Raw genomic sequence first — 23,036 nt, forward strand, 5'->3', positions numbered from 1 at the left:
TGGTGGGAGCCAGCACTTTCCCTAGTCCTGTGTGAGCACCATTACTTTCCATCTTTTTGAACGATTCCTTCCCTTACCTTGGGTAGTTTCCTCATACATATGTGCTTATTTTTGTTTGGACCAGCACCCAGTTGAAAGCTAGAAGTGGACTCCCTGCAGATATTTGGAACTCTCCCTCTGTGCATTCTCTCTTCTCTGGTACTCTGTGAACTCCTCTGTCTACCTTGGCAACAGATAGAGCTCCACAGTGGAGAAAATGCCAGCATTTCTAGCATCAGTATGCTTGTCTCAGCAGAAAGCTGAGCAGAAAGGATTGTGAAAACTGAAGCAGAAAGGATTACTAAAGGGAAATCTGATTTTAGTCTGCTAAAAGTCTCTGTGTAGCATTAAAAACAGTCATTTCCTTGGAAAAGAATTATAGTCTGTGGGCTATGTTAATGTTCCTGGATGTGCATTATTCAATGAGCTCCTTGCTGTTGCCACAGTTATGTGTAATTGAGGTAATAATTGATGTTCGATGGGGAGCAAACCTTGGTAGGTATAGATTGAAACTTTCAGAGTGAAAGAAAGGGCTGGTTAGGTAACTTGGTGACCCTTGATCTGTGCTATGGTTCCAGATATCTGGAGAGATGTCCCCCACAGTTTTGCATGTCCCACACCCCTGGGGATTCTGACTGGCAGTGTGGGGTGGTAACTGGAGGAGATGAATGTGGACTATGAGGAGGCTAGTGCCAGGTAATGGAAAGCCTTTTTCCCACCCACAGGTGCCTTTTTCATCCCCTACCTCATCTTCCTCTTTACCTGTGGCATTCCTGTCTTCCTCTTGGAGACAGCGCTGGGCCAGTACACTAGCCAGGGAGGCGTCACAGCCTGGAGGAAGATTTGCCCCATCTTTGAGGGTGAGTAGCTTTGTACCTGATTCCAGGATATCTGCATACATGGTTACAAAACTTATTTGGGATGACCGGGTGGCTTAGTAACAGAGCTGATTGACACATAAGACTCTGTGTCTTTATGTTAAACCCTCCACTTGTGGGCCCAATGCTGCACTAATCACCCAATCTATCAGAGAATAGAGAAGATGGGGATGAGGATGGGAAAAAAGGCTTCAGATTAAATAAGTAGAGGGCAAAGCTATTTTAGCTATGTATTTTACAAATGTATAACAATGGTTTTGCATTTTTCAAAACATTAATTGCAAGACATTTAAAAAGAATTTTAAATGACAAAAAATATCAGTAATAATTCTACTGTTTTGACACAATAACTATTTAAACTTTAGGGTGTTTTATTTCAATATTTCTCTCTATATAGCATTTTCTTTAAGCTTCTATTTTGAAATAACTATATATTCATAGAAAGTTGTAAAACTGGTACAGAGAGGTCACATGTACCCTTCACCCAGTTTTCCCCAATGGTAACATCTTACTTAACTATAAAAAAAATCATAACCTGGAAATTGTTATTGGTACTATCCACAGATCTTATTCAGATTTCCCCAGTTTTCCATGCACTCATTTGTGTGTATGTGTGTGTGTATAATTGTTATTTTGTCACGTGTCACCATCACCACAATCAATATACAGACTGTCCCATTATCACAAAGATCTTTGTCATGCTACTCCTTTGTACTCACACCTGCCCCTCCCTGCCACACCTCTGGCCCCTGGCAACCACTTATTTGTTCTCTATCTCTTTAATTCTATCATTTTGAGAATGTTATATAAGTGGAATTGTATAGTCTCTATAACCTTTTGAGATTAGCTTTTTTAGTCAACACAATGCCCTTGAGATCCATCCAGGTTCTTAAATAAAGAGTTCATTCTTCTTTATTGCTGAGTCGGATTCCATGGTATGGACAGACCACAGTTCATTTAACCATCACCTGCTGAAGAACATTTGTGTTGGTTCCAGTTTTGGTGATTCATTTCACTCATTCTTTCTCTCTGTATAGAGTTTACATATCTATTAATCTGGGATATACACAGTTTATGTCCCCACTTTCAGTTAGTGTTATTTTCCATTTTCTTTCTTTCTTTTCTTTCTTTTTCTTTCTTTCTTTCTTTCTTTCTTTCTTTCTTTCTTTCTTTCTTTCCTTCCTTTTCCTTCCTTTCTTTCTTTTTTCTTTCTTTCTTTCTTTCTTTTTCTTTCTTTCTTTCTTTCTTTCTTTCTTTCTTTCTTTCTTTCTTCTTTCTTTCTTTCTTTCTTTCTTTCTTTCTCCTTCCTTCCTTCTTTCCTTTCTTCCTTTTTTTTTTTGAGACAGAGGGTGGGGGAGGGGGAGAGGGAGAGAGAGACTCTTAAGCCGACTCCACGCCCAGCGCAGAACCTGATAACTCGGGGCTTCATCTCATGACCCTGAGGTCATGACCTGAGCCAAAATCAAGAGTGGGCATGCTTAACTGACTGAGCCACCCAGGCGCCCTTATTTTCCATTTTCTACACAACAATAATTTATGCAACAATGATTGCATAAACTTCAATTGAATGGATATATCATAATTTACTTAACAGTTCTCTGTTTGGGGCTTTTTGCTTATTTCAATTACTTATAAAATTGCTATATTCTGTTGTTATGTGTATTTGTTGAGATAGCTTTGCCCTTCTTTTTTGGGAATTATTTCTTTGGGATAAATTTCCAGAATTAGGATCACTGGATCAAATGGATAATCAAGTTGATGTCTCTTGATCTGGCTTCTTAAACTGTCCTATGCAAGTATTATACTGACTTGACATGTCATTATATTTGAGTAAGCATCTTTCCCCCATATCTTTCACAACTCTGGGTATTTGGGGTTCCCAAACTTGTCTGCACATTGGAGTCACCTGGGGATCTTCAAAATATCCTGAGGCCTGTGTCCCACCCCCCAGAGATTGTGATTTAATTGGTCTCAGGTCTGTCTTTGAAATTTTAAAAATATTGCCAGGTAATTGTAATATGTGGACAAATTTGGAAACACTGCGTTACATCACTTGTAAAAATTTCACTATGGCTGTCTATGCGGAAAGGTACCTCACCATCGTTTCCTTTTTTTTTTTTTTAAAGATTTTATTTATTTATTTGACAGAGATAGAGACAGCCAGAGAGAGAGGGAACACAAGCACGGGGAGAGGGAGAGGAAGAAGCAGGCTCATAGTGGAGAAGCCTGACGTGGGGCTCGATCCCATAACGCCGGGATCACGCCCTGAGCCGAAGGCAGACACTTAACCGCTGTGCCACCCAGGCGCCCCCACCATTGTTTCCTTTTGCACCCCTGCAATTATTAAAAGTCTGTACTTGTATTTTCTCCTACGTGAATTGTCTATCCCTGCTCCTTTTTTTTCTTTTAAGTAGGCTCTACACCCAACTTGGGGCTTGAACTCACAACCCTGAGATCAAGAGTTGCATGCTCTATGGACTGAGCTAGCCAGGCGCCCCTGTTCTTGCTCTTAACATGTATTTTTATATTTCAGAAATACATCAGCTTAATTCCAGGGAACATTAACTATTGGAATCTTTGAGTTAGTCTTATACATTTAAAAAATAACTTTAAATCAGTGAATTTTCAGAACCGATCAAGATGGAAGGACACGGGAAGCCAGGGTAGAGTGCAACGGAAGACAGGGAGAAAAGTCCCTCCTCACCTGCCAGGGAGGGAGATGAGAGACCAGGGAGCCTGGGCCCAGCACTGTCTTAGGGCTCTGACCGTGGAGTGCAAACGCCCTCCTGAACTGGGCTGGGTGGCGTGTGAGAGCCCTGCCCGCTGTCCGAGCCCAATCCTGCAGCTGTCCCCGCAGGCATCGGCTACGCCTCGCAGATGATTGTCGTCCTTCTGAACATGTACTACATCGTCGTCCTGGCCTGGGCCCTTTTCTACCTCTTCAGCAGCTTCACCGTCGACCTCCCCTGGGGAAGCTGCCGCCACGAGTGGAATACAGGTAAGGCCACCCCTGGAGAGTCCACTTCCCCCTGCTGCTCTGCCGCGTTCACCAGGACTGGCATTATCCGTACACCCCGGCACCCCATCCCCAGCCTTCACTTGGGACGTACTAGAAATCCGCCAGGTAGGGCACAGAAACCTCGTATCAAAGATCAGCATGAGAATTCACCAGCATCACAGGCAAAATGTCACAGACTTAAAAAAAATTGTCCACTGTACTCAATTAAAAACAATTAATGTATTCAGTTCATAGGTTATGAATTCACATATTAGGCAAATAGACCTGGTTTCTTTTTATGTAGTTTAGCCATTTATTTATTTCAATTTGCAGCCTGATCACTTTGGGGTATGTATGTATTGTTTGTCCGTTATCTTTGTTGCTCACATCTTCTTTCTGATACTATCTTAGGTCTTTCTATCTCACAGTCCATCCCGATTTAATCAGGGAAGAAGCTGTTTTGCGTGTCATTACAATTTATAAGAACACTTGATGTCTCCTGTGCTTGTAAGACTGCGTGTGACTCTCTTAGAAGATGGCAGGAGCCACCCGTGGCCATAGGACTACCGAGGATTTGGTTGAAAGTAACGAAAGTTGAAAATCCCTAGGGTAGTGCTGTCCAAGACAGCTTCTTGCGATGCGGCAAACATTCTCTGGCTCTCCAACATGGCAGCTGCCAGCTACGGGAGGCTGTTGAGTGCTTGAAATGTGCCCCGCGAGTGTGAGGACCTGAGTTTTTAAGTTTTTGTTGAATTTTAAGTAATTTGAATGTAAGTAGCCACATGGGGCTGGAGGCTACCCTATGCACAGCACAGGTGGGGAGCTGTCCTATCTGGACCAGCTTGCGCTCACTGCCCAGATATCCCTCGGTGCCCGTCAGTGAGCCCTGCCTGTGCCTTGATTCCTTTCTCTGTTTTGTTCTGTTTTGTTTAGGTGAGGTAGTCAGTCCGGAGTTGGAGTTGGAGTCCTTTAGTTGCCAAGGAGGCACATGTTGCAATGTTTTGCAAGGCCCCGCTGGCCCCTGGAACTTTGAGCCCTTTCCAGGCGTTCTGTTGCTGATCCCTGCCACCTTCATTCCACCAGTTTGCACGTGAAGGGTCCGATCTTGGAGGCTCCTCCCCCGACACCCCAAGGGTCCTTAGGTTCTTCTTAAACGTACCTGGTAGTGCCTGCCCTGAGCCCGGACTCCGCTGCGGCCCTTCCCTTACTTTCTGGCTGTTGGTCCGCAAGGTCTGGAGGGCCGAAAAGGCATCTGTATCTGTGTCTCCTTTGTGCCCCTAGCACAGTGCTGGCTACATCATAAGCACAAAAACATATTTTGTGGATGAGTCCAGTCTTAAAAATCAGTTTTATTCCAGTGTTTTCTTTATTATGTTTTTTTCTTCTTTCTTTCTTCTCTCCACCCTTCTTTCCTCCCTCCTCATTCGTTCTATTTACACTGAAATCACCCTTGACAACCAGCTTCTCAGAGGCTGATTTGATCCAGATCTTAGGGGAGTTCCTTTTGTAGAAATGTTGCAGATTTTTCATCTGAAGCTTTTGCTTCAGGGCATTGTTAGGCCTACAAACCTTGGGGTTGACTGGGGGATCTCTGAGACAATCTCGAGGCAAATTCCATACCTGAGCCTTTTGCTTCTTGACATTTTTGACATTTCTTCTAGTGAGCCCGGTTTTACTCAGAGCCTAGCATCTTTTGTAGTAGAGGACACCCCATCCTGTCAAGATGAAACAACGCTTTTCGGGGTGAGCCGAAGCTTCAAGGAAAGAGAGAGGGTTTAGTGGAAAGAATGCTCGATGGGCATTCATTCAGCAGATACTTATCCAGCTCCTACCCTGTGCCAGGCTCTGTTCTAAGCACTGGGTTTATGATAAGGCATGCAAAGATCCTTGCCCTCGGGGCGCCTGGGTGGCTCAGTCGTTAAGCGTCTGCCTTCAGCTCAGGGCATGATCCTGGCATTATGGGATCGAGCCCCACATCGGGCTCCTCCACTGGGAGCCTGCTTCTTCCTCTCCCACTCCCCGCTTGTGTTCCCTCTCTCGCTGGCTGTCTCTCTCTCTGTCAAATAAATAAATAAAATCTTTAAAAAAAAATGATCCCTGCCCTCATGGGGGTTTTGTTCTAGTGGAGAGACACAGACCATAACCAAAATAAATGCCTAATACATATTATGTTAGAAGAAGTGCTAGAGAGAAACTTAAAACAGGGAGGAGGGACTGAGATTTTTAAGGGTGAGAATTATCATTTTCAACTGAGTCATCAGGGAAGGCCTTACTGAGATGACACAGGAGTCATGCTCTGAAGGAGGGAGTAGGGAGTCAGCCTCTGAGATTCTTGGACAGACCTGTGCAAAGGCCCTGAGGTGGCCTTGTGCCTATAACATTCAGGAAACAGACAGGGTATGTCTGGAGCAGGTGTGACTAGAGCAGGTGAGTGGGGGAGCCCCAAGGATGAGGTCAGAGGTGATGGCGGTAGATTGAAAAGGGCCTTGGAGGTTATGGCTTCTTTCTCTGTGTGGGGTGGGAAGCTCATCGGAGAGTGTTAAACTGAGATGTGACATAGCGTGACTTAAATTTTAACAAAATCATTCTGGCTGCTGTGTGGAGATTGCACAAGGGAGGCAGGAGTAGAAACTGGAGGCCAGTGAAGGAGCCACGAAACGGTGGGGACCTGCACCAGGGTGCTGGTAGTGGCTGTAATGAGAAAGGTCCGACTATAGGTGTTTTGAAGGTAAGACATACAATTGCTCAGCTGGATTCTAGCCCTCACTTAGTCATTTATGAGCTGTGACAGGAAGATTCACTTTCTTCATGTGTACAATGGGGAAAGCACTATCTGGCTTAATATTTTCTAGGACTATTATACTAAACACAATATAAAAAAGAACGTGAGCCCCCGTTGTGAAACTCCAAGGTCACTTACAGGTACTTAAGAGTCTCTACTTCCTGGGCACCTCACACTCAGGTTTTCATTTAGTCCCCGTCAGTGTCACAACTGGATATCACTACGTGCATTCTGGAATCGAGGGAAGCGAAGTCAGAGGGCCACACGGCAAATAAGCAGAGGGTCAGGATTCGAGCCAGAGCTTTCTGACCTCGTATCTGAGCTCTTGGCCACTCGGCTGCATGTCTTCCCTAGAAAGCATTTTTATGATCCCTCTGAGATTGTGCCTTCATACAAGGCAGTGACCTAGAAATAGTTGCGTACTTTGAAGCAGTTGGCCCGCAGAGCGTCCTTCCTGCTATCTGATCGAGCTTGAGTATGAGTCACATTTAGAAGCCCACACGTAAGATTGTGTGGGAGAAGGTGAGGTAGGCTCGTTGAGGTTATTTCGTGTTCGAGGAGGTTTTATATGGACAACTTCAGCCCGCTTCCTTCCAGATCCCTTACTACCCGTTGCCCTATAATTTCACACCCCTGTCTCTGGCCATGCCAGATAGTGAATGATCTTTCTCTTGCTTCCTTCCCTGGGACCCACGGGTAGAATACTGTGTGGAGTTCCAGAGGACCAATGGCTCCCTGAATGTGACCTCTGAGAATGCCACCTCTCCTGTCATCGAGTTCTGGGAGTAAGTGAGGCCCTCTCCCTGTCCCAGCGTGGGCTGTGTGTTTGAAAGGAGGGCACAGGGATGGGCTCGTGTGGTGCTGACCCTCAGTGGACAGCAAGAGAAGAATTTCTCTTTCCTTCTTTGGTGGCCCCCATCACCTAAGTGGCTTTTTTTTTTTTTTCTTGTTGGGCTTGTGGTTAATGCAGAACTGGTTTCGGAGATGAGAATTTTGCAACTCTCCTCAGGCTGCACCCGCCTTCCCTCCCCCCATCCCCACCCCCATGTTAGATGGCGCACACGCATGTGTGTGGACACTCCTACCTCCCTCCACCCTGCAGCTGTGAGTGCACCACCTCCTAGCTCCCCTCCCTCGTGTCCATGTTCACCTAGGACATGATTCCTAATATCAACACATCCCGAAACCCTGGTTGAGAAGATATGTGTCTGCACTTCCCTCTCTAGGTTAAATTGGTACTCAGCCTCCCAGAGCACACTTACCTAGGAACAGGTAATTGTCTCCCTTGCTATCTATCCCCATCTCTGGGCAAAGGAGAGCCTCATGGGCCCGAGCAAAAAGAGCCGACAAGCCTTTGGACAAGAGCCTGGAGGCATGGCTCCACTGCCTGAGACACACGGGCCACAAAACTCAGGCTGGGGACAAAAGTGGAGCCCGGCGCAACCTTCTTTCCCCAGGAGGCGGGTCCTGAAGATCTCTGATGGCATCCATGACCTGGGGGCCCTGCGCTGGGAGCTGGCCTTATGCCTCCTGCTCGCCTGGGTCATCTGCTACTTCTGCATCTGGAAGGGGGTCAAGTCCACGGGCAAGGTCCGTGTTGGAGAGCTCCCGGCCCCTCTCGTCCCAGGACTCCCTCCCCTCCCTGGGGGCCTGGTCACCCAGGAACGCCCTGAGCTGTAACCTGGTCAGGAACAGGAGGGAATGAGCCCATCAAGATTGTATGTGGCTCCCTTCCTTGATTCTGTGCCTCTCCTTGCTTCGTTCCTGTGCACTCTGGTATGTGGGGAAATGGAAAGGAAAGGAGGGAGAGAGAAAGGCAGGAAGGACACTTCCAAGGAATGTGATCTTGCAGTATACCACACATGGGGCACATTGCAAATTGAACACACGTCGTGGCTCCCTAGCTTATCCAACACTCTGGAAAAAGAATCCCACTGAGACTATTCATCTCGAAATGATTCACAACCACCCTGAGAACTTGGGGGACTCTCTGCCATAGAGTGTACAAGGTGTTAGAGGGCATTCTGAGTTCTGGACTCTTGCCCTGGAGGCCTCTGACAAGGCTTCCTTCCTAATCTGGCTACCCGGCTGTGCTAAGCTTGTAAGCTCTGTGAGGACAGGGATCATGTGTTAGAGAGAGCTTTTCGTACCTGACAGCCCTTTGCCATAATTCTAAGCACACTTCTTGGGAGCATGCCTGAGTTCATTCAGTCACTTAAATATTTCCCGGGCATGTGTGTGGGGGGGAGGGTGGGTGCATTAAGCGGGAGGGAGAGAGGGATAGGGGAGGTTGTGGCTTAAGGCAGAGGGCAGATGGAGGCTGAACAGCTGCAGGGGTGAGAGGGAGGGGCAGAGAGAAACTCTCTTGACCTCCTCTGTGTGCGTGTGGAGGGGGGAGCTCCCGCCTCCTGCTCTGCGGCTGGGTCTCGGGGCCCCTCCTTCCAAACTCACAGGTTCCTTGTCTTTCGTCTGCCCTCTGGCCAGGTGGTGTACTTCACAGCCACATTCCCTTACCTCATGCTGGTGGTCCTGTTAATTCGAGGGGTGACATTGCCCGGGGCAGCCCAAGGAATTCAGTTTTACCTGTACCCCAACCTCACGCGCCTGTGGGATCCCCAGGTAAGAAGCCACAGACAGGGGCCATTCTGTGGCTCTGGAGGCTTGTTCCCTGCTCCTGACCCAAACCTTGTGGCGTCCATGGTGGCGTCCGGGGTCTCCAGCCATGTGTCAGCAGCTGTGTGTGGTCCCCCGCTTGGTTCACACTGGCTGGGGAGCCCAGGCACGGTTCTCAGGCCTGGTGGATCCGTCCCTCACAGGCCTGGTCCCCACCACCAACCTCCCCGTCCCCCTTTCCCATTTTTCCTCTTGGCGATCTCGTCTGGCTTTCTCACCCCTCCACCAGCCCCTCCGCTCCCTCTGCCCACGTGGCCCCTCCCAAGGCCCAGCGCCCCAGCCCCTCCCAGTGCCAGCTGGGCTGGTGTCGAGTTTCCCATCAGCTGTCAAGAGGCCCGGCTCTTCCCTCCCCTCCAGTCCTTCCTTGGTGCCCGCTCTGTCCGCCAGGCTTCCTCCGGCCTGGCCCGGGGCGGGGGCGGCGCTGCTTTCCTATCTTCTCCTGTTTGGCAGCCATTTTGAAAGCTGGCAAAGGCAGGAGGTGGGGAGGGTCGGAGGGGAGCCGCGTAAGCTCCACCCCAGAGCCCCGAAAATGCCTTGCCCAGCTACGTGCCCCGCCTCTGGCTCCCTGGCACGGAGGTCGCCCTCCCTGTGGGTGCTGGAGGAGCTCTCTGTGTCTGGAAAGGGGCCCTGAGCAGACATAGGGCGGGAGGCTCCCGGCGCAGAAGAGACGCCAACAGTTCCGACCGCTTTGCGGGCGTTGCAAATGCTGAGCTCCCTGTTGGGCAGAGTTTGGGGGGATCCAGCACGGCTCCCAGCCACCCTGGCAGAGTGAAGTCCTGCCATCCTGAGTTCTACCGGCCACCAGAAGCCACCAGTGCACTTGTATTCAAAAGCTCCCCACGGAGTCCAGCAGCCTTGCGTGCTGGGTCCTGCTCAATGATCTGGTGGGCTATGGGCTTATCCTTCCCTCCCCCATTTCTTAGACATGATGGAGGTGAGCACTGCCCTGTCAGGCTTCGGAGCAAGCCGTAGAACTGTAGTTGTTGCAGCTTAAAGGCCCCCAGAGATCAGCCAGTGCAAACTCTTCATTGAACAGATGAGCAAACAAGGCCCAAGGTCACACAGCAAGAAAGTGGCTGGCCAAACAAAGTGTACTTTTCTTTTGTGAATCATAAGCCCTTTGACTTCCCTGGAACCCAAGTGTTGTGGTGGAGAGCCCACAGCAAGCAGAAGGTCGTGGGGGCCAGCTTTGAAGGCCGGGGGTGGAGGTTGGCAAGATCTCTTGTGTCAGGCTGGGAAGGAGGAGCCGTGTTCAGGCAGGGAGACAGGCAGGGAGACTGAAAAAGAAATGGGAGGGAGGGGTCTGTATTTCTGGAATGGATTTTTGGCTTCTGTGATCAATGCCTCGTTTGTCCTGATTGGCTCTTTAGTCAACAACGATTGAGCCCTAACTATGTCCCTGTCATTGTTACAGGCTAATCCTCACGGCAGATCAGGGAGGTGTCCCCATTTTATAAGAAAGGGAGGCCTAGAGAGCTTAACACATTTCCCATTCTCACATTTGCAACTGGAACCTGGGTCTAAATGATGACAAATCCCATATGCTTTATGATCTCTTGAAAGCAAAGTCCCCATCTACTCATCTTTGTTTTTTCTCAAAGCTCATTCATTCAGCAAAAAATTTACTCAACATCTGTTATGGGACAGGTCTGTTCTAGGTGTCATGGTTGTTAGATGATAGCTTCCAGCAAAGTCAAAATAAATGCGAAGAAGGTAGACCAGATAGCCTTCAACTCTGAGCATTAACAAGGCCGTGATTCCATGTCTGGGTTACTGCAGGGAATAAAACTTCTTTTCATCTGCCGTCCAGGATGCCACCCTTCCAGCTCCAGCTAGCTGTAGGCTACACAGGGAGCGTGTGCCTTCCAAATCCTCTGAAGCCATGAGGAGGGAGATGTTTCCAGAGCCGGGCTTGATCTGGGCTTCTCAGCAGCCTTCTTGGCCGCTGGGCCCCAGTCTCCGGCTGCAGCTAGGTCTCTGTTGTCTCTGAACAGAGCAGCAACCTGTAGGTGTGATGCCCCTGCCAGAGCCCTAATTGAATGTAGTTGGCACTCCCCAGGAAGTGTGAGAATTCCAACTGGCATTTGCCTGGCGCTTGAGAGAGGTGCAAAATTCCTGCTAGCCAACACAAAGACCAAGAACATCTCTGTCTGCCAAGCACTGGGTCTGGGAGCGGGCAGGCAGGCAGAGACAATGCTGGCTTTATCTGGCTCCCTCATCTCTTTCTGCCAGGCTTGCTGCCTGTCCCTCTCCCGGTGTTCCCTGGGGCTCATCTCTTTCACACTCGGAAAGGGCTCCTGGAGACTCTGGACTCTCCTGGGCGCTGGTTTTTTTCCCTTGCCTGGCCCTTTGTTCTGCTGCCTTTGTTCGGTAGATGGATAGGGCAGCGGGGGGTCGGGTGTCCAAAGAGTCTTGTGGAACCTTTGAAAGCTCAGTGTTAAGCTCTTCGAATGAAGGGTCTGTTTAGGGAGGCAGCTGGAACCTTGATTAGAATGGGTCTTTTTATTTTGACATCTGTGGGACCTCATCATCCCTGAAAGGTGAGTTGCCCTTTTGAAGTAACCACAGCAACACCAAACAGCAGCAGGAGTGGACACACTTATTAGGCGTTCGCTTTTTGCCAGGCACTTTACTGAGGGCGTGATTCCGCGGAGCCCCCACGCAGCCCCACGAGGGCCCTGTTAGCTTTGTCTTGCTCATGAAGAAACTCAGGAGTAGAAAACTTAAGAAATTTGCCCCAAATCCACAAAACTAGCATGTGGGGGAGCTTGGGTCTCATGCCAAGGAGTCTTTAGGAGTCTGTTGTCTTGATGACCACGATCTATGTTTTCCAAAGTGTATGAATGTACGAGTTTTCAGGGCTGTTTTTTATTATTCCAGGACAGGGAACTAATACTTATTTGTGTGCTAGGGATTTCACATATATTATGCTTGTTTGTTATTATACCCATTTCCCTGATGAGATAAGTGAGGTTCAGAGAGGTTAAGTGACTTGCCCAAGATCACACAGCTAGTAACTAATAGAGCTAAGAGTTGAATGGTTCAATGTGACTCCAAAGCCTGGGCTTTTTCCATTACACACTATTGCCTTCCTAAAAATAGTAATATAATCATCCTTGGGATTGAGCTCAGTTGAAAACATCCTTCTTGGATCGTCTAGAGGTCTCTGTCTTCCTCTGCTCCCCCAAAGGCCTCTCTCTTTTGCCCACAGTCCACCAGGTGTTTCTCACACTTGTTTTATTCTTGATCAGTCTCCTGTCGCAGCCAAAGACACACTGGGGCTTTGTTTTAGAAACCAGGGCTGCTGGCGTGCTCAGGGAGTAGCTCGCCTGTGGTGGGGAAGAGAACAGCTTGCTCTGCGTGTTCCTGCGGCCCTTCCTCTGACCCCATTCCTCTCCCCATCCCAGCAGGTTTGTCAGGTCGCAGCTGGGCCAAGAGCGGCGGGCGGGGGGGGGGGGGGTGGCNGGGTTGCCAAGCTCTCGGGGAGTGGGCTTTAGTATGAGGCTCTGGGTCTGACCCTCACCCTCTGAACTTCCAGCACTCCTGCTGCATTTTCCTCTGTTCTCATTAACCTCTGCCCCCAACCCAGTCGTAGTCTGTCCCCCTCAGGGCAGGGTGAACTGCCAAGTCACAATTTTTCGTATTTTTTCTTCCCAAGCCCAAGTTCTCGAAACTTCATCCCCATGGGATTTGCGGCCCCTGCCTGTGTGTGGGCAGCCGCAGAATGTCTCTGAGGACACCGGAGAGTTTCCCTGGTAACTCGCGGGTCAGTCTGCAGCCTGGGCACTGCCGGGCCCAGGGAGCAAATGTCCAAGACCCCAGGCTGGGCAGGCTCCTGGGCCATCTCCTGGATGGCCTGTTGGGGAGAGATCACCTGGGCTGGTGGCTGTGGGCCCCCAGGAAGCAGTGTGTCCCAGCCCTCCCTCTCGGGGCCTGGGTCAGGCCTCTCCGCACAAGCTCGGAGCCTCTGGCCTCAGGCCCCACCAGTAACCTGCTGAGCGGGAACAGAGCAGAACAGGGGGCCCACGGTCACGGACTTTTCGTAAGGTGACTCTCCTCACAGTCTCCGTGGGGCAGTTGTGGAAGAAAAACCTTTGAGACATCTTGAAGAAGCAAAGGGACTCTCCCAGGCGCCCCCTCAAGGGTCCACAGCATCGCACTGAATTTCGTTTAGCCCCCATTCTGGCTCTCAGGTTCTCACCATGCATTCCTACCCTTTCCTTCTCTAGCTTCTGGAATAAACCCTGAAACCTCCTCTCCTTTCCCCCATGATAATTTCCCCGCAGGCGTAAAACAGTTTTCCTGCTGTTTCCACCTTTGTGTGCTGTTTCCTTTTAAGCTCCGGCCCCTTCTGGATCGTCCCCTGCGCTTTTTGCCGCTGAGGCCTTTTCCCTGGTGGCAACCCTGCCTCGAAGCATAGCTTGGGGCTGGGGTTCACAGCGAGCAGGAAAGACAGGAGGCTAGAGATGCCCTCCCGTGTTCTCCACCGTCTTTCCTGCTCTGTCCCGCTTCCCGTAGGAAGGGAATAGAATGAGAGGAGTGGGTGCCCTGGGCGCGTCCCCGTGCCCATTCTCAGGGCCTGTAGGGCAGCGAGTCCCACATCTGGCTGACATTAGGATTGTTCAGGAAGCTCTGAAAGTCATACAGATTTCTGGGTTTTCCTTCAGTCCTAGAGATCCAGTACCTCAACTGGGGCTTGCCAATGGGGCCCTGAGACCCACCAAAGCCCTAGGGAAAATGAGCCCTTCCACGGGGGCACAGAGGACAAGACAGCGAGGGAGGTTGGGGGCAGAGGCGACAGGGAAGCAGGGAGAGCCGGGCCAGGGACTGAGGTTTTGCTGGATGTGGGCGTTGGGAGCTTGACATGAGTGGAAGGAAATCGGGGGCCTCTTTGGGGGCTGCAAGGGCAGAGCGAGGCAAAGACAAGAAAAGGCGAACCCAGAGAGGTTAGGCCTGGTGGTTTCCGTGCCCAGAGCTTAGTGCTTCCTTGAGAAGCTCACATCCTCTGAAGACAGAAGGTGCCTGGGGAGGGTCTGCGGCCCCAGGACCCCACCTCCCACAGATCGGCAGGGTTGCCCAGTCCTGTTCGCCTTGATGTGCTTTCTCTTTGGGATGTTATTGTAGCTGTTAAAGCTAAATCATAACATGCCCGGGCCGGCTCGGCCAGCTGAGACAATAACGGCTAGGACCCCGGGTTTAGCCGCAGAGCTCTTCCCCCCCAAGGAGTACAAAACCCTTCCCAGATGCATTCCTGTTCAGCCTCTTGACTTTGTGAGCTGAGGATGACTTCCTGCTTTCCAGACAGCGGATTTTGAGGTGCGAGGGGCAAAGCCATGTTCTCGCCACCGCACTGATATGAAGGACCCCCTAACTCCAGAGATCCTGTCCCTGGATTCCTTCCAAACCGGTCACACTGACAGGAGGGCCCAGGAGGGGAGAAAGTGGAGGCAGAACCACGGCCTTATTTCTGTTGCAGAAAGTTGGTGCCAGGCCTGGCTTAGTCCTAGAGCTCCCTCCCAGGCTCCTGCACCCCGGGTCCTTCAGGCTTCTCCCAGTGCCTGCTGCCCACGCCACCCCGGTAGTGCCTAAGAAACACCATCTGGGGGCTCGTTGGCATAGCTGGGTCGCAGGCTGAGAGCAGCGTTCTCGCCACTGCTAGCCCGTGCTCAGCTCAGCCACGGGCCTGTGTACTCCCATGGAGGCCAGACAGCCTGTCTTTCCTGGGGAGCAACGTTCTTGCCTTCTCCCTGTGTAGGTGTGGATGGACGCGGGAACCCAGATCTTCTTCTCCTTCGCCATCTGTCTAGGGTGCCTGACGGCTCTGGGCAGCTACAACAAGTACCACAACAACTGCTACAGGTGACTGGGGGGTGGGGGGCGCCAACCCGCCTCACTTCCCTGCCCCTCCAGGGTGCTAGCTCAGGGGTGCTTTGGAGGGCGCAGCGGCTCATGGATTTGCCTCCCCCCACTCCCCCATGCCCCAGGGCCACCAGTTGCTGAAAGGAGCCAAGGGCAGCATGGGCAGAGGGATTGCCTCCAAAGGCTAGGGTGGGTGTGGTTGGCTGGGAAGCCTCAGGGGGGCCCAGCCCTCTGGCTAATGGAGAGGTTAGTGGGCTCACGCCTGAGAAGTCATTCATCATGCCAGGCAGCAGAGCCCCATTTGCCCCAGCCAATGCTGAACCCTTACCTATGTTTACCTCACCGCCCCCATCTCGTGTCCCCCTCCCCAGGGTTCCCTCCAGCCTCCTGGGTTCATATCAGAGCATCTCAGCCAAGTTCAATTTTAGCTTGAAAAAAATCACATGATGCATTTCAAAATCAAATCTGGGGGATGAGGATTATGTGTTGCTTGGGATTGTCCGTGTCTACACCCTCCACAGTAGCATGCCACACTGAATTGTGTCTGAGCAGCGGCGTCCCCAAGACGTGTGGTGGCAGTATGGCGGGAGGGGAGCTGTGCGGCAGTTCGTAATTTTTAGATGAACATTATATTTCCTCAGAGCCTTATTCTTTCATGATTACCGCGACTGACCCCAAGTCTCAGCTAGTGGGGTGGGCGGGCAGGCAGAACCCACCCCTTGAATGCTCATCTCCATCCTGCCAGCAGCCCCCCTCTGGCCTGCGCGAAGGGCTGGGGCCTGTGTCTGCCTGTCGGAGAGGCTGCGCCCCGGCTTCCTGCGGGCACCCTCTTGCCAACCCAGCCTGTCTCTGCCCCCCGCCCGCCTGCAGGGACTGCATCGCCCTCTGCTTCCTCAACAGCGGCACCAGCTTCGTGGCCGGGTTTGCCATCTTCTCCATCCTGGGCTTCATGTCTCAGGAGCAGGGGGTACCCATCTCTGAGGTGGCCGAGTCTGGTGAGTGTTGTGGGGCCGGGTGCCAGGGGTGGGTTCTGTGGGCTGTGTTTGAACCTTCACCAACTGGGATCTGGACATGTTTCTATTGTCACCTATGCTGGGGGTCACCCACGGTCATCCTTCAGTGGACACATCCTGGGAAGATCTGGGGGAGCACATCGACACTCACCCCAGCTTCAAAGGGTAGGGGGTAGAAGGGGAGCATTTCCCACACCTGGCCTCCACTTCCTTACCCTGGAGGCAACCAGTGTGACCAGGCTCATGTTTCCCCTTCCAGAAACGGTTTAGGCATCTATGAGAAGAAAAGTTACACACACATGCACACATACGTGACATTCATACATACTTAGCACATATTACTATGTCTATTTCTTACCCCCCTTTTGGAAAACCAATTGATAATATACTATAGACACTGTCCTGCGCTTTGCCTCGTTTTGCTCACTTTAAAATGTATCTGAAAGATAAGTTTATGTTGGCATAGAGTTTCCTCAATTTCACCATGCAGTGTTGTTGCTTTTATATTTTTTTTATTTTTCTAAAGATTTATTTATTTATTTTAGAGAGAAAGAGAGGGAGAGAGAGCATGAGCAGGGGGAGGGACAGAGAGCAGAGGGAGAGTGAGGGGGAATCTCAAGCAGACCCCCCACTGAGCACAGAGCCGGATGCAGGGCTCCATCCCAGGACCCCGAGATCATGACCTGAGCTGAAATCAAGAGTCGGTCGCTTAACTGACTGAGCCACTCAGGCGCCCCCGTTGTTGCTTTTATTTTATTTTTTTAAAGATTTATTTATGTTTGAGAGAGAGAGAGAGAGAAAGAATGAGAGAGAGAGAGCACGTGAGCATGCACATGAGTAGGGGGAGGGGCAGAGGGAAAGAATCTCAAGCAGACTCCCACTGAGTGTGGAGCCCCACGGGGTGGGGGATCAATCTCAGGACCCCGAGATCGTGACCTGAGCTGACACCAAGAGTCAGAGGCTCAACCAACTGAGCCACCAAGGGGCCCCCTGTTGTTGCTTTTAAACAAAGTCAAGAACCAGTCCCTTCCCTGGGTAAGCTGTCGATGTCTCTTGTCCTTCCCCTACCCTTGAGGACCACCCTCTTGCCCCCTGCAGCAAGACAGTGTTTTACCATCGCCTTCCCAAGCACACCCTGTTACGCAGAGCGCCGAGCACTGGGAACTGACTTTGCTGATTCTTACTAAAAATGATGATGTTTCACTTTTATTAAACATTTGCTATATGCCAAGCACTGTGGGAAGCAGTTTGCCTGCACCATGCGATGGAAAGCTTTGAGGCAGGACTGTTATTATCCCCATCCCACCGTGTGGCAAGTGGGGCTCAAAGAGGAAAACGGCCGTCCGAGGTCCCACAGTCATACCGATTCTCAGAGGCAGCGTCCGTGGGGTGAACCCAGGCGTGGGCACGGGTACGTGCGCCCGTCATTGGAGCCAGCTGAGAGGAACATTAATTTGTTTGAGAGGCTGTCTGTCAATGGTGCTCTGAAATTAATGCCCGTCACTCATTGTAGGGTGACAGGAAAAGCTCTGGGTGCAGAGGTGGCAAACCGGTGGCCCCAGGCTCAGTCTAGTCTTGAAGGTATTTTCTTGGGGAGTGTCGTCTTTGTAGAAAGAACACAGCGATTGCCATGGCGGGGTCAGCATGGCGGTGGGTCTCGTCAAGCCCTGCGTGTGCTCATTTGGCCCTGAGTCAGCTGCACATACGTACGTGGCCTGCCTGGCCTCTGAGCTCTTTTAAGCGTACAACCTCTGGTTTGGGGCACTAGGTCCTGAGAGTGACCTGAGGATGGGGGGTAGAGCTTGCAGAAATGCAGCTGCCGTGCCCCCTTCCGGTCTCCCAAAGCCCCTTTACGCCCACAGCCTCTAGGTTCTGTTCCTGCTGATGAGAACACAGTGGGTGGTGCCTTGGAGATTTGGGGACCAGGTGGAGGTTGGGGTGGTTTCTCCCGGGGGAGCTTGGGGGTGATGATGGTAACTTTGGGGTGAGGTTCCCTCTGGCTCCTGTGAATCCGTGACCCACACCGGGCAGTCTTGGGGTCACACGCGGCCTGGAGCCCGCCCAGGCACTGGGCAGTGTTCTTCTGTTCCTTGCTGCAGGCCCCGGCCTGGCTTTCATCGCCTACCCCCGGGCTGTGGTGATGCTGCCCTTCTCTCCTCTCTGGGCCTGCTGCTTCTTCTTCATGGTGGTCCTCCTGGGACTGGACAGCCAGGTATCTAGAGGTGGTCACGCACAGCCTGAGGGATAAGTGGGTTGTGTGCGGGCTGGACGAGGGGGAGCCATAGACAGGATGCTGAGCCCGATGTTCCGAGGGACCTTAGGACAGTTGGGGACTGGGCAAATGTCATAGGTGGAGACCCTTCTAGGGACCAAGAGAAGCTCAGCAGGGTGGGTCCTGATCTAAGCACGCCAGGACGGCTCTGGGGACGGGGCAGGGCTGAGCCTGGGAGCAAGAAGCCAGAGCTGGCTGATGCAGCAGCATATTTTGGGAGCTCTCTTTCCCTCCAATTCTTTTGCCCTCTCATCCAGTTTGTGTGCGTAGAAAGCCTGGTGACGGCGCTGGTGGACATGTACCCCCGTGTATTCCGCAAGAAGAACCGGCGGGAGCTCCTCATTCTGGGCGTGTCTGTCACCTCCTTCCTTGTCGGGCTGGTCATGCTCACAGAGGTGAGGGTCCGGGAGGCGTGAAGGTGGGGGCTGGGTGAGGACAAGCCGAGCTGGGCACTACCACCTGTCAGGCAGGCCTCCTGGGCCTCAGGACTCTGGGACTCCCTCCTTTCCCAGCCACAGGAAGCACTGAGTAGGTGAGGCCTTCCTCTGGCCTTGGAACATTAGCCACCTACTTTCGGGGGTGGCTGAGGGGTGATTCGGCCCCACAGTAAGCTAAGAGGTATGAGAAAGATGGTCAGGAAGTTCTAGGTTAGGAAAAATTGCCTCTCCAGCAACCTCCCATGACTTCCCAGACAGCTGAACCACATTCCCAGGACAGACTTCAAAGGGAGAAAGGGAGCCCTGGGGATGGGTGCTATTCTGTGTTTCGTCTCAAGGGAGAAGGAAGGAGATGGAGCTTGTCAGCTTCACAGTACTGATGACGGCCTCTGTCCTGATCGTCCGCCAAAAAGTACACACTTCATCTCGGACTTCTGGGTCAATCCCTCAATGTTCTCAGGGATAAGCTAACAATAGCTGTCTGTTGTATCTATCTTCCCTCCGAAAATAATGAAACAAATAATTATTGTCTCATATCTGCCCTAGTGCCTCACAGCTTACAAACTATATTCTGTTTTAATATCTGTCTCCCGTGATCCTCACAAGGTCTGCTCTGTGTCTGAGGGTGTGAGGCTGGAGGCCAGGGGGGTCAATCCGTCTGTTTCCTCTGGATACACTTCTGGCTTTTGCTCTCTTCCCCGGGCAGGGCGGTATGTACGTGTTTCAGCTCTTTGATTACTATGCAGCCAGTGGCATGTGCCTCCTGTTTGTGGCCATCTTTGAGTCCCTCTGTGTGGCTTGGGTCTATGGTGAGTGACTCTTCCCCCAGGTCCTAACCCAGGGCGCACCGCCACCTCAGGTCCCTTAGACAAGAGTCCTCCTCCCCTGCTCAACCTCAAAAATCTCAAGAATCTTAAATCGTTATCCTTGGAAGGGCCTCCAGAGCTTGCTTTGGTAGCTTCCTGGGGATGGCCGCACAGCAGACCGCCCCGAGTGGGCCCATATCCTGTCCTAGCCAAACCTCTTCAGCCCTTCACGACCTTGACGATCAGAAAGTCGTTATCTTTACCTACACCAAGTTCTGCCCCCTGCCGTGTATGCTTATGAATCCCAGGGAAGAGATTCTCCCAGCAGTGATTTGGAAAGAAACCATGGTATCTTCTATTTCTCGGTCCTTGCCTGTCCTTGACCACCCTGCTCATGCCTCAGATGCCAAAGAATGTCTTTCGCCCCCTTCCTTCCTTCTGTTCTTCCCGGCAGGGGCCGGGCGCTTCTACGACAACATTGAAGATATGATTGGGTACAGGCCGTGGCCTCTTATCAAATATTGCTGGCTCTTCCTCACTCCAGCTGTATGCACAGTAAGAGAACCTTCAGGGTAAAGTGACATGAAGGCGAAGAGAGATGGTGGTAGTAGGAGGGTAGATAGGCTGTTAGCCCTAGAAGGGACTACTCCACGGGGACCGAAAATAATTTTAGATTTTCACTCATCCTCCTGTTGGATTCTAGAAAATGGTTAGCAAGATAGACTCTTCCTTTCCAATTCACAGAAGGTTAAACTGAGGTCCAGAGCTGCCAGATGGTTTGACCAACACCACGATGTGAGTCGAATGTCGCAGGCAGGACGGCAACCCGAGCTCATTGGGCTGCTTGCAGTAATACTGATAACCACAGCAATAATAACAACACCATTACAGGGCGCACACTTTGTGCCGGGCATAAAGCGCTCTGCACATGTTAACCCACTTGATCTGCCCAAGAACCCCATGAAGGATTACTTACACTCATTTTATGGATGAAGGGGAAGCCAGAGAGGGTAAGCAATATACCCTAGCGAGGAAATGGTGGTGAGCTAGGCTCGAGCCCAGTGGCTTGGCTCCAGAGTCTGAGCCATAAACCACCAGGTGCTGCCTCCTGGGGCTTTATTTTGTGTGTCAGTTGCTCCCCCCCAAGTCCCCACTGTATGTGGGGTATAAATGCGGCCCAGGGGGAAGGAGGCATGATCCCCTGCCCTTGAGGCTCTCGCAGCAGCCCCACCTGATGGTGCCGGAGCCTTAAGCACCCGAAAACACCAGCAGCCATGTACCCCTGAGCTAGCTGAGGGCCAGCCCTGGAGAGCTACCCGGGGGCACGGGGCCCTGCAGGGACAGGGGAAGGAGGTGCCCTGGAAATTCTATTGGGGGTAAGGATTTGTAGTGGAATGTGGATGGGGATTGGGGGTTGATTGACCCAGACGAGGCCAAACTGGGCTTACAGTGTGACTGATGACTGCCAGCTCTTCCAGGGGGCGTGGAGGGCGCCAGGCCCTGCTCTCCCAGCCCCTTTCTCTTCTACTCTCCTCCTCAGGCCACTTTCCTCTTCTCCCTGATCAAGTACACTCCCCTGACCTACAACAAGAAGTACACATACCCGTGGTGGGGTGATGCCCTGGGCTGGTTCCTGGCTCTGTCCTCCATGGTCTGCATTCCTGCCTGGAGCTTCTATAAACTCAGCGCCCTCAAGGGCTCCTTCAGAGAGGTAGGGGGTTCATAGGGAGGGACAGGGGCCCAAGACGATGATGTAGGGCCCCCATGAGGATAGACAGATGCTTAGCAGGGTAGGAGCTGGTACACAGGAGCGCCACCGAGCCTGGTGAGGCTGCTGGGGAGGGACAGAGCAAGTACTTACAAGTCTCAGAAAAAGACTGATGCCTCTAAGACACAGGGTGGGATGAGAGGGTTGGCGTCTGGAGGGCAGATGTGTTGGGGGGGCGGCAGGCAGACACTGGTGATGAAGGAAGCGGGCAGTTGTGCCCCTGACCCCCCTCATGATAGCCACCTCCACTTCCCTTGCAGAGAATTCGCCAGCTCATGTGCCCGGCTGAGGACCTGCCTGGATGGAAGCGAGCAGAACCCTCTGCCCCTGCGACACCCAGGACATCGCTGCTCATCCTCACAGAACTGGAGTCTCACTGCTAGGGCCGCAAGGCCTGGGGTCGTGCCCATGGGCCTGGCTGTGGGGACAGCCTCCACCTGCCGTAGATGAGACACAAGGGGATAGCTTGGAATCCACTCTGGGTTGAGCACCTCCCACCAGAACTTCCCTGCTCCAGGGGTGGCTGAACAGGGGTGAGATGCTGGTATCAAGAGCACCCCCTTTGAGACAGGCCTTGGGAGGCCTGGTGAGGGCTGGTGGGTGGAGCGAGAGCCCTTTCCCTCTTACCCTTCATTCCATTAAATCCATGTTCCTCCTGTCCACTGCCGGCTGTTCCGCCTGCTTCCTGCCTTGGCTGCCTTGAGCACCTCCTCACTTTGAAGTTGTGGCTTTACACCCCCCACCTCCTCCTGTCTCTCCTTCCCTCGCTGAGTTCTTATGTCCCTTGAGCAGAGGGGATGGTGGTGCGGAGAAGGCCAGTGGAGCCCAGCTGAGACCCTCCATCTTCAGACACTCACACCAGAGGGATCTGTCACACTCTGTCCATGTCCCCCCTCCCCCAGCCCCTTCCCCCCTCCTTCGCTCTGCGCAATAAGCAAGGCAGTGGAGGGAGATACGAAGGGGACCTGAGCCCTAGCTAGAGGAAGGAAGAGGAAAGCGTGGTTGGGTTTCTTTCCGCCCACATTCCCCTTACCGCCTCCCTTCCTGACCCCGCCTGCCAAAACGGTGTGTGAGCGCGCCGCCCGGGGCTTGAGCCAGGGGCACACGGGGGACAGTAGTGACTGCAGATTGAGGCGGCAGGTGCGACAAGCCCTGGCAGAACGGGCACTACCCCAGCTCAGCCAGCAGAGGGACCCCCCCTTTCTCTGGACCACCTGGCTCTTCTGCTCAGGACAGATGCCGGATGTGGCACCGCTAGATTTGGCCACAAGGGGGCGGCACTGCCATGACCACGGCTCGAGGTCTGGGCGGGAGCTGCGCAGAGGAGCGCTTACGGTCAGGCTGCAGAGAGGATCCTGGCGGGAGGCAAAGCTTGGCCTACCTGGGCATGGCCTGGGCCCCAGAGGATCCCACAGGTGTGTCTGCAGCTTCTACGTGTGGAGCTGGGGCACACTTACCTCTTGGCGTGTGTGTCAGTGCCTGAACACACACAGCTGCGCTTCTCCCTGACC

General features: G+C 52.1%; 1 protein-coding gene across 2 annotated transcripts in view; it reads left to right on the plus strand.

Moving 5' to 3' along the window:
* SLC6A13 (solute carrier family 6 member 13) overlaps positions 1-22,498 on the plus strand; it is a 36,310-nt gene extending 13,812 nt beyond the window's left edge. The window contains exons 3-15 of one of the 2 annotated variants that reach the window (XM_019793751.2): positions 765-899; positions 3,775-3,915; positions 7,398-7,482; positions 8,155-8,287; positions 9,182-9,316; positions 15,126-15,229; positions 16,100-16,224; positions 18,342-18,454; positions 18,772-18,909; positions 19,658-19,760; positions 20,212-20,312; positions 21,298-21,468; positions 21,786-22,498. In XM_019793751.2, coding sequence (XP_019649310.2) covers positions 765-899; positions 3,775-3,915; positions 7,398-7,482; positions 8,155-8,287; positions 9,182-9,316; positions 15,126-15,229; positions 16,100-16,224; positions 18,342-18,454; positions 18,772-18,909; positions 19,658-19,760; positions 20,212-20,312; positions 21,298-21,468; positions 21,786-21,908 — 1,607 coding nt within the window. In that variant the 3' untranslated portion in view covers positions 21,909-22,498. Of the gene's footprint in view, positions 1-764; positions 900-3,762; positions 3,916-7,397; positions 7,483-8,154; positions 8,288-9,181; positions 9,317-15,125; positions 15,230-16,099; positions 16,225-18,341; positions 18,455-18,771; positions 18,910-19,657; positions 19,761-20,211; positions 20,313-21,297; positions 21,469-21,785 lie in introns of both variants that reach the window. The other variant, XM_034645720.1, reaches the window with a different exon arrangement.
* The last annotated feature ends 538 nt before the right edge of the window (positions 22,499-23,036 follow it).

The sequence above is a fragment of the Ailuropoda melanoleuca genome, chromosome 16 (genome assembly GCF_002007445.2).
Source record: "Ailuropoda melanoleuca isolate Jingjing chromosome 16, ASM200744v2, whole genome shotgun sequence".
NCBI classification, from domain to species: domain Eukaryota; kingdom Metazoa; phylum Chordata; class Mammalia; order Carnivora; family Ursidae; genus Ailuropoda; species Ailuropoda melanoleuca.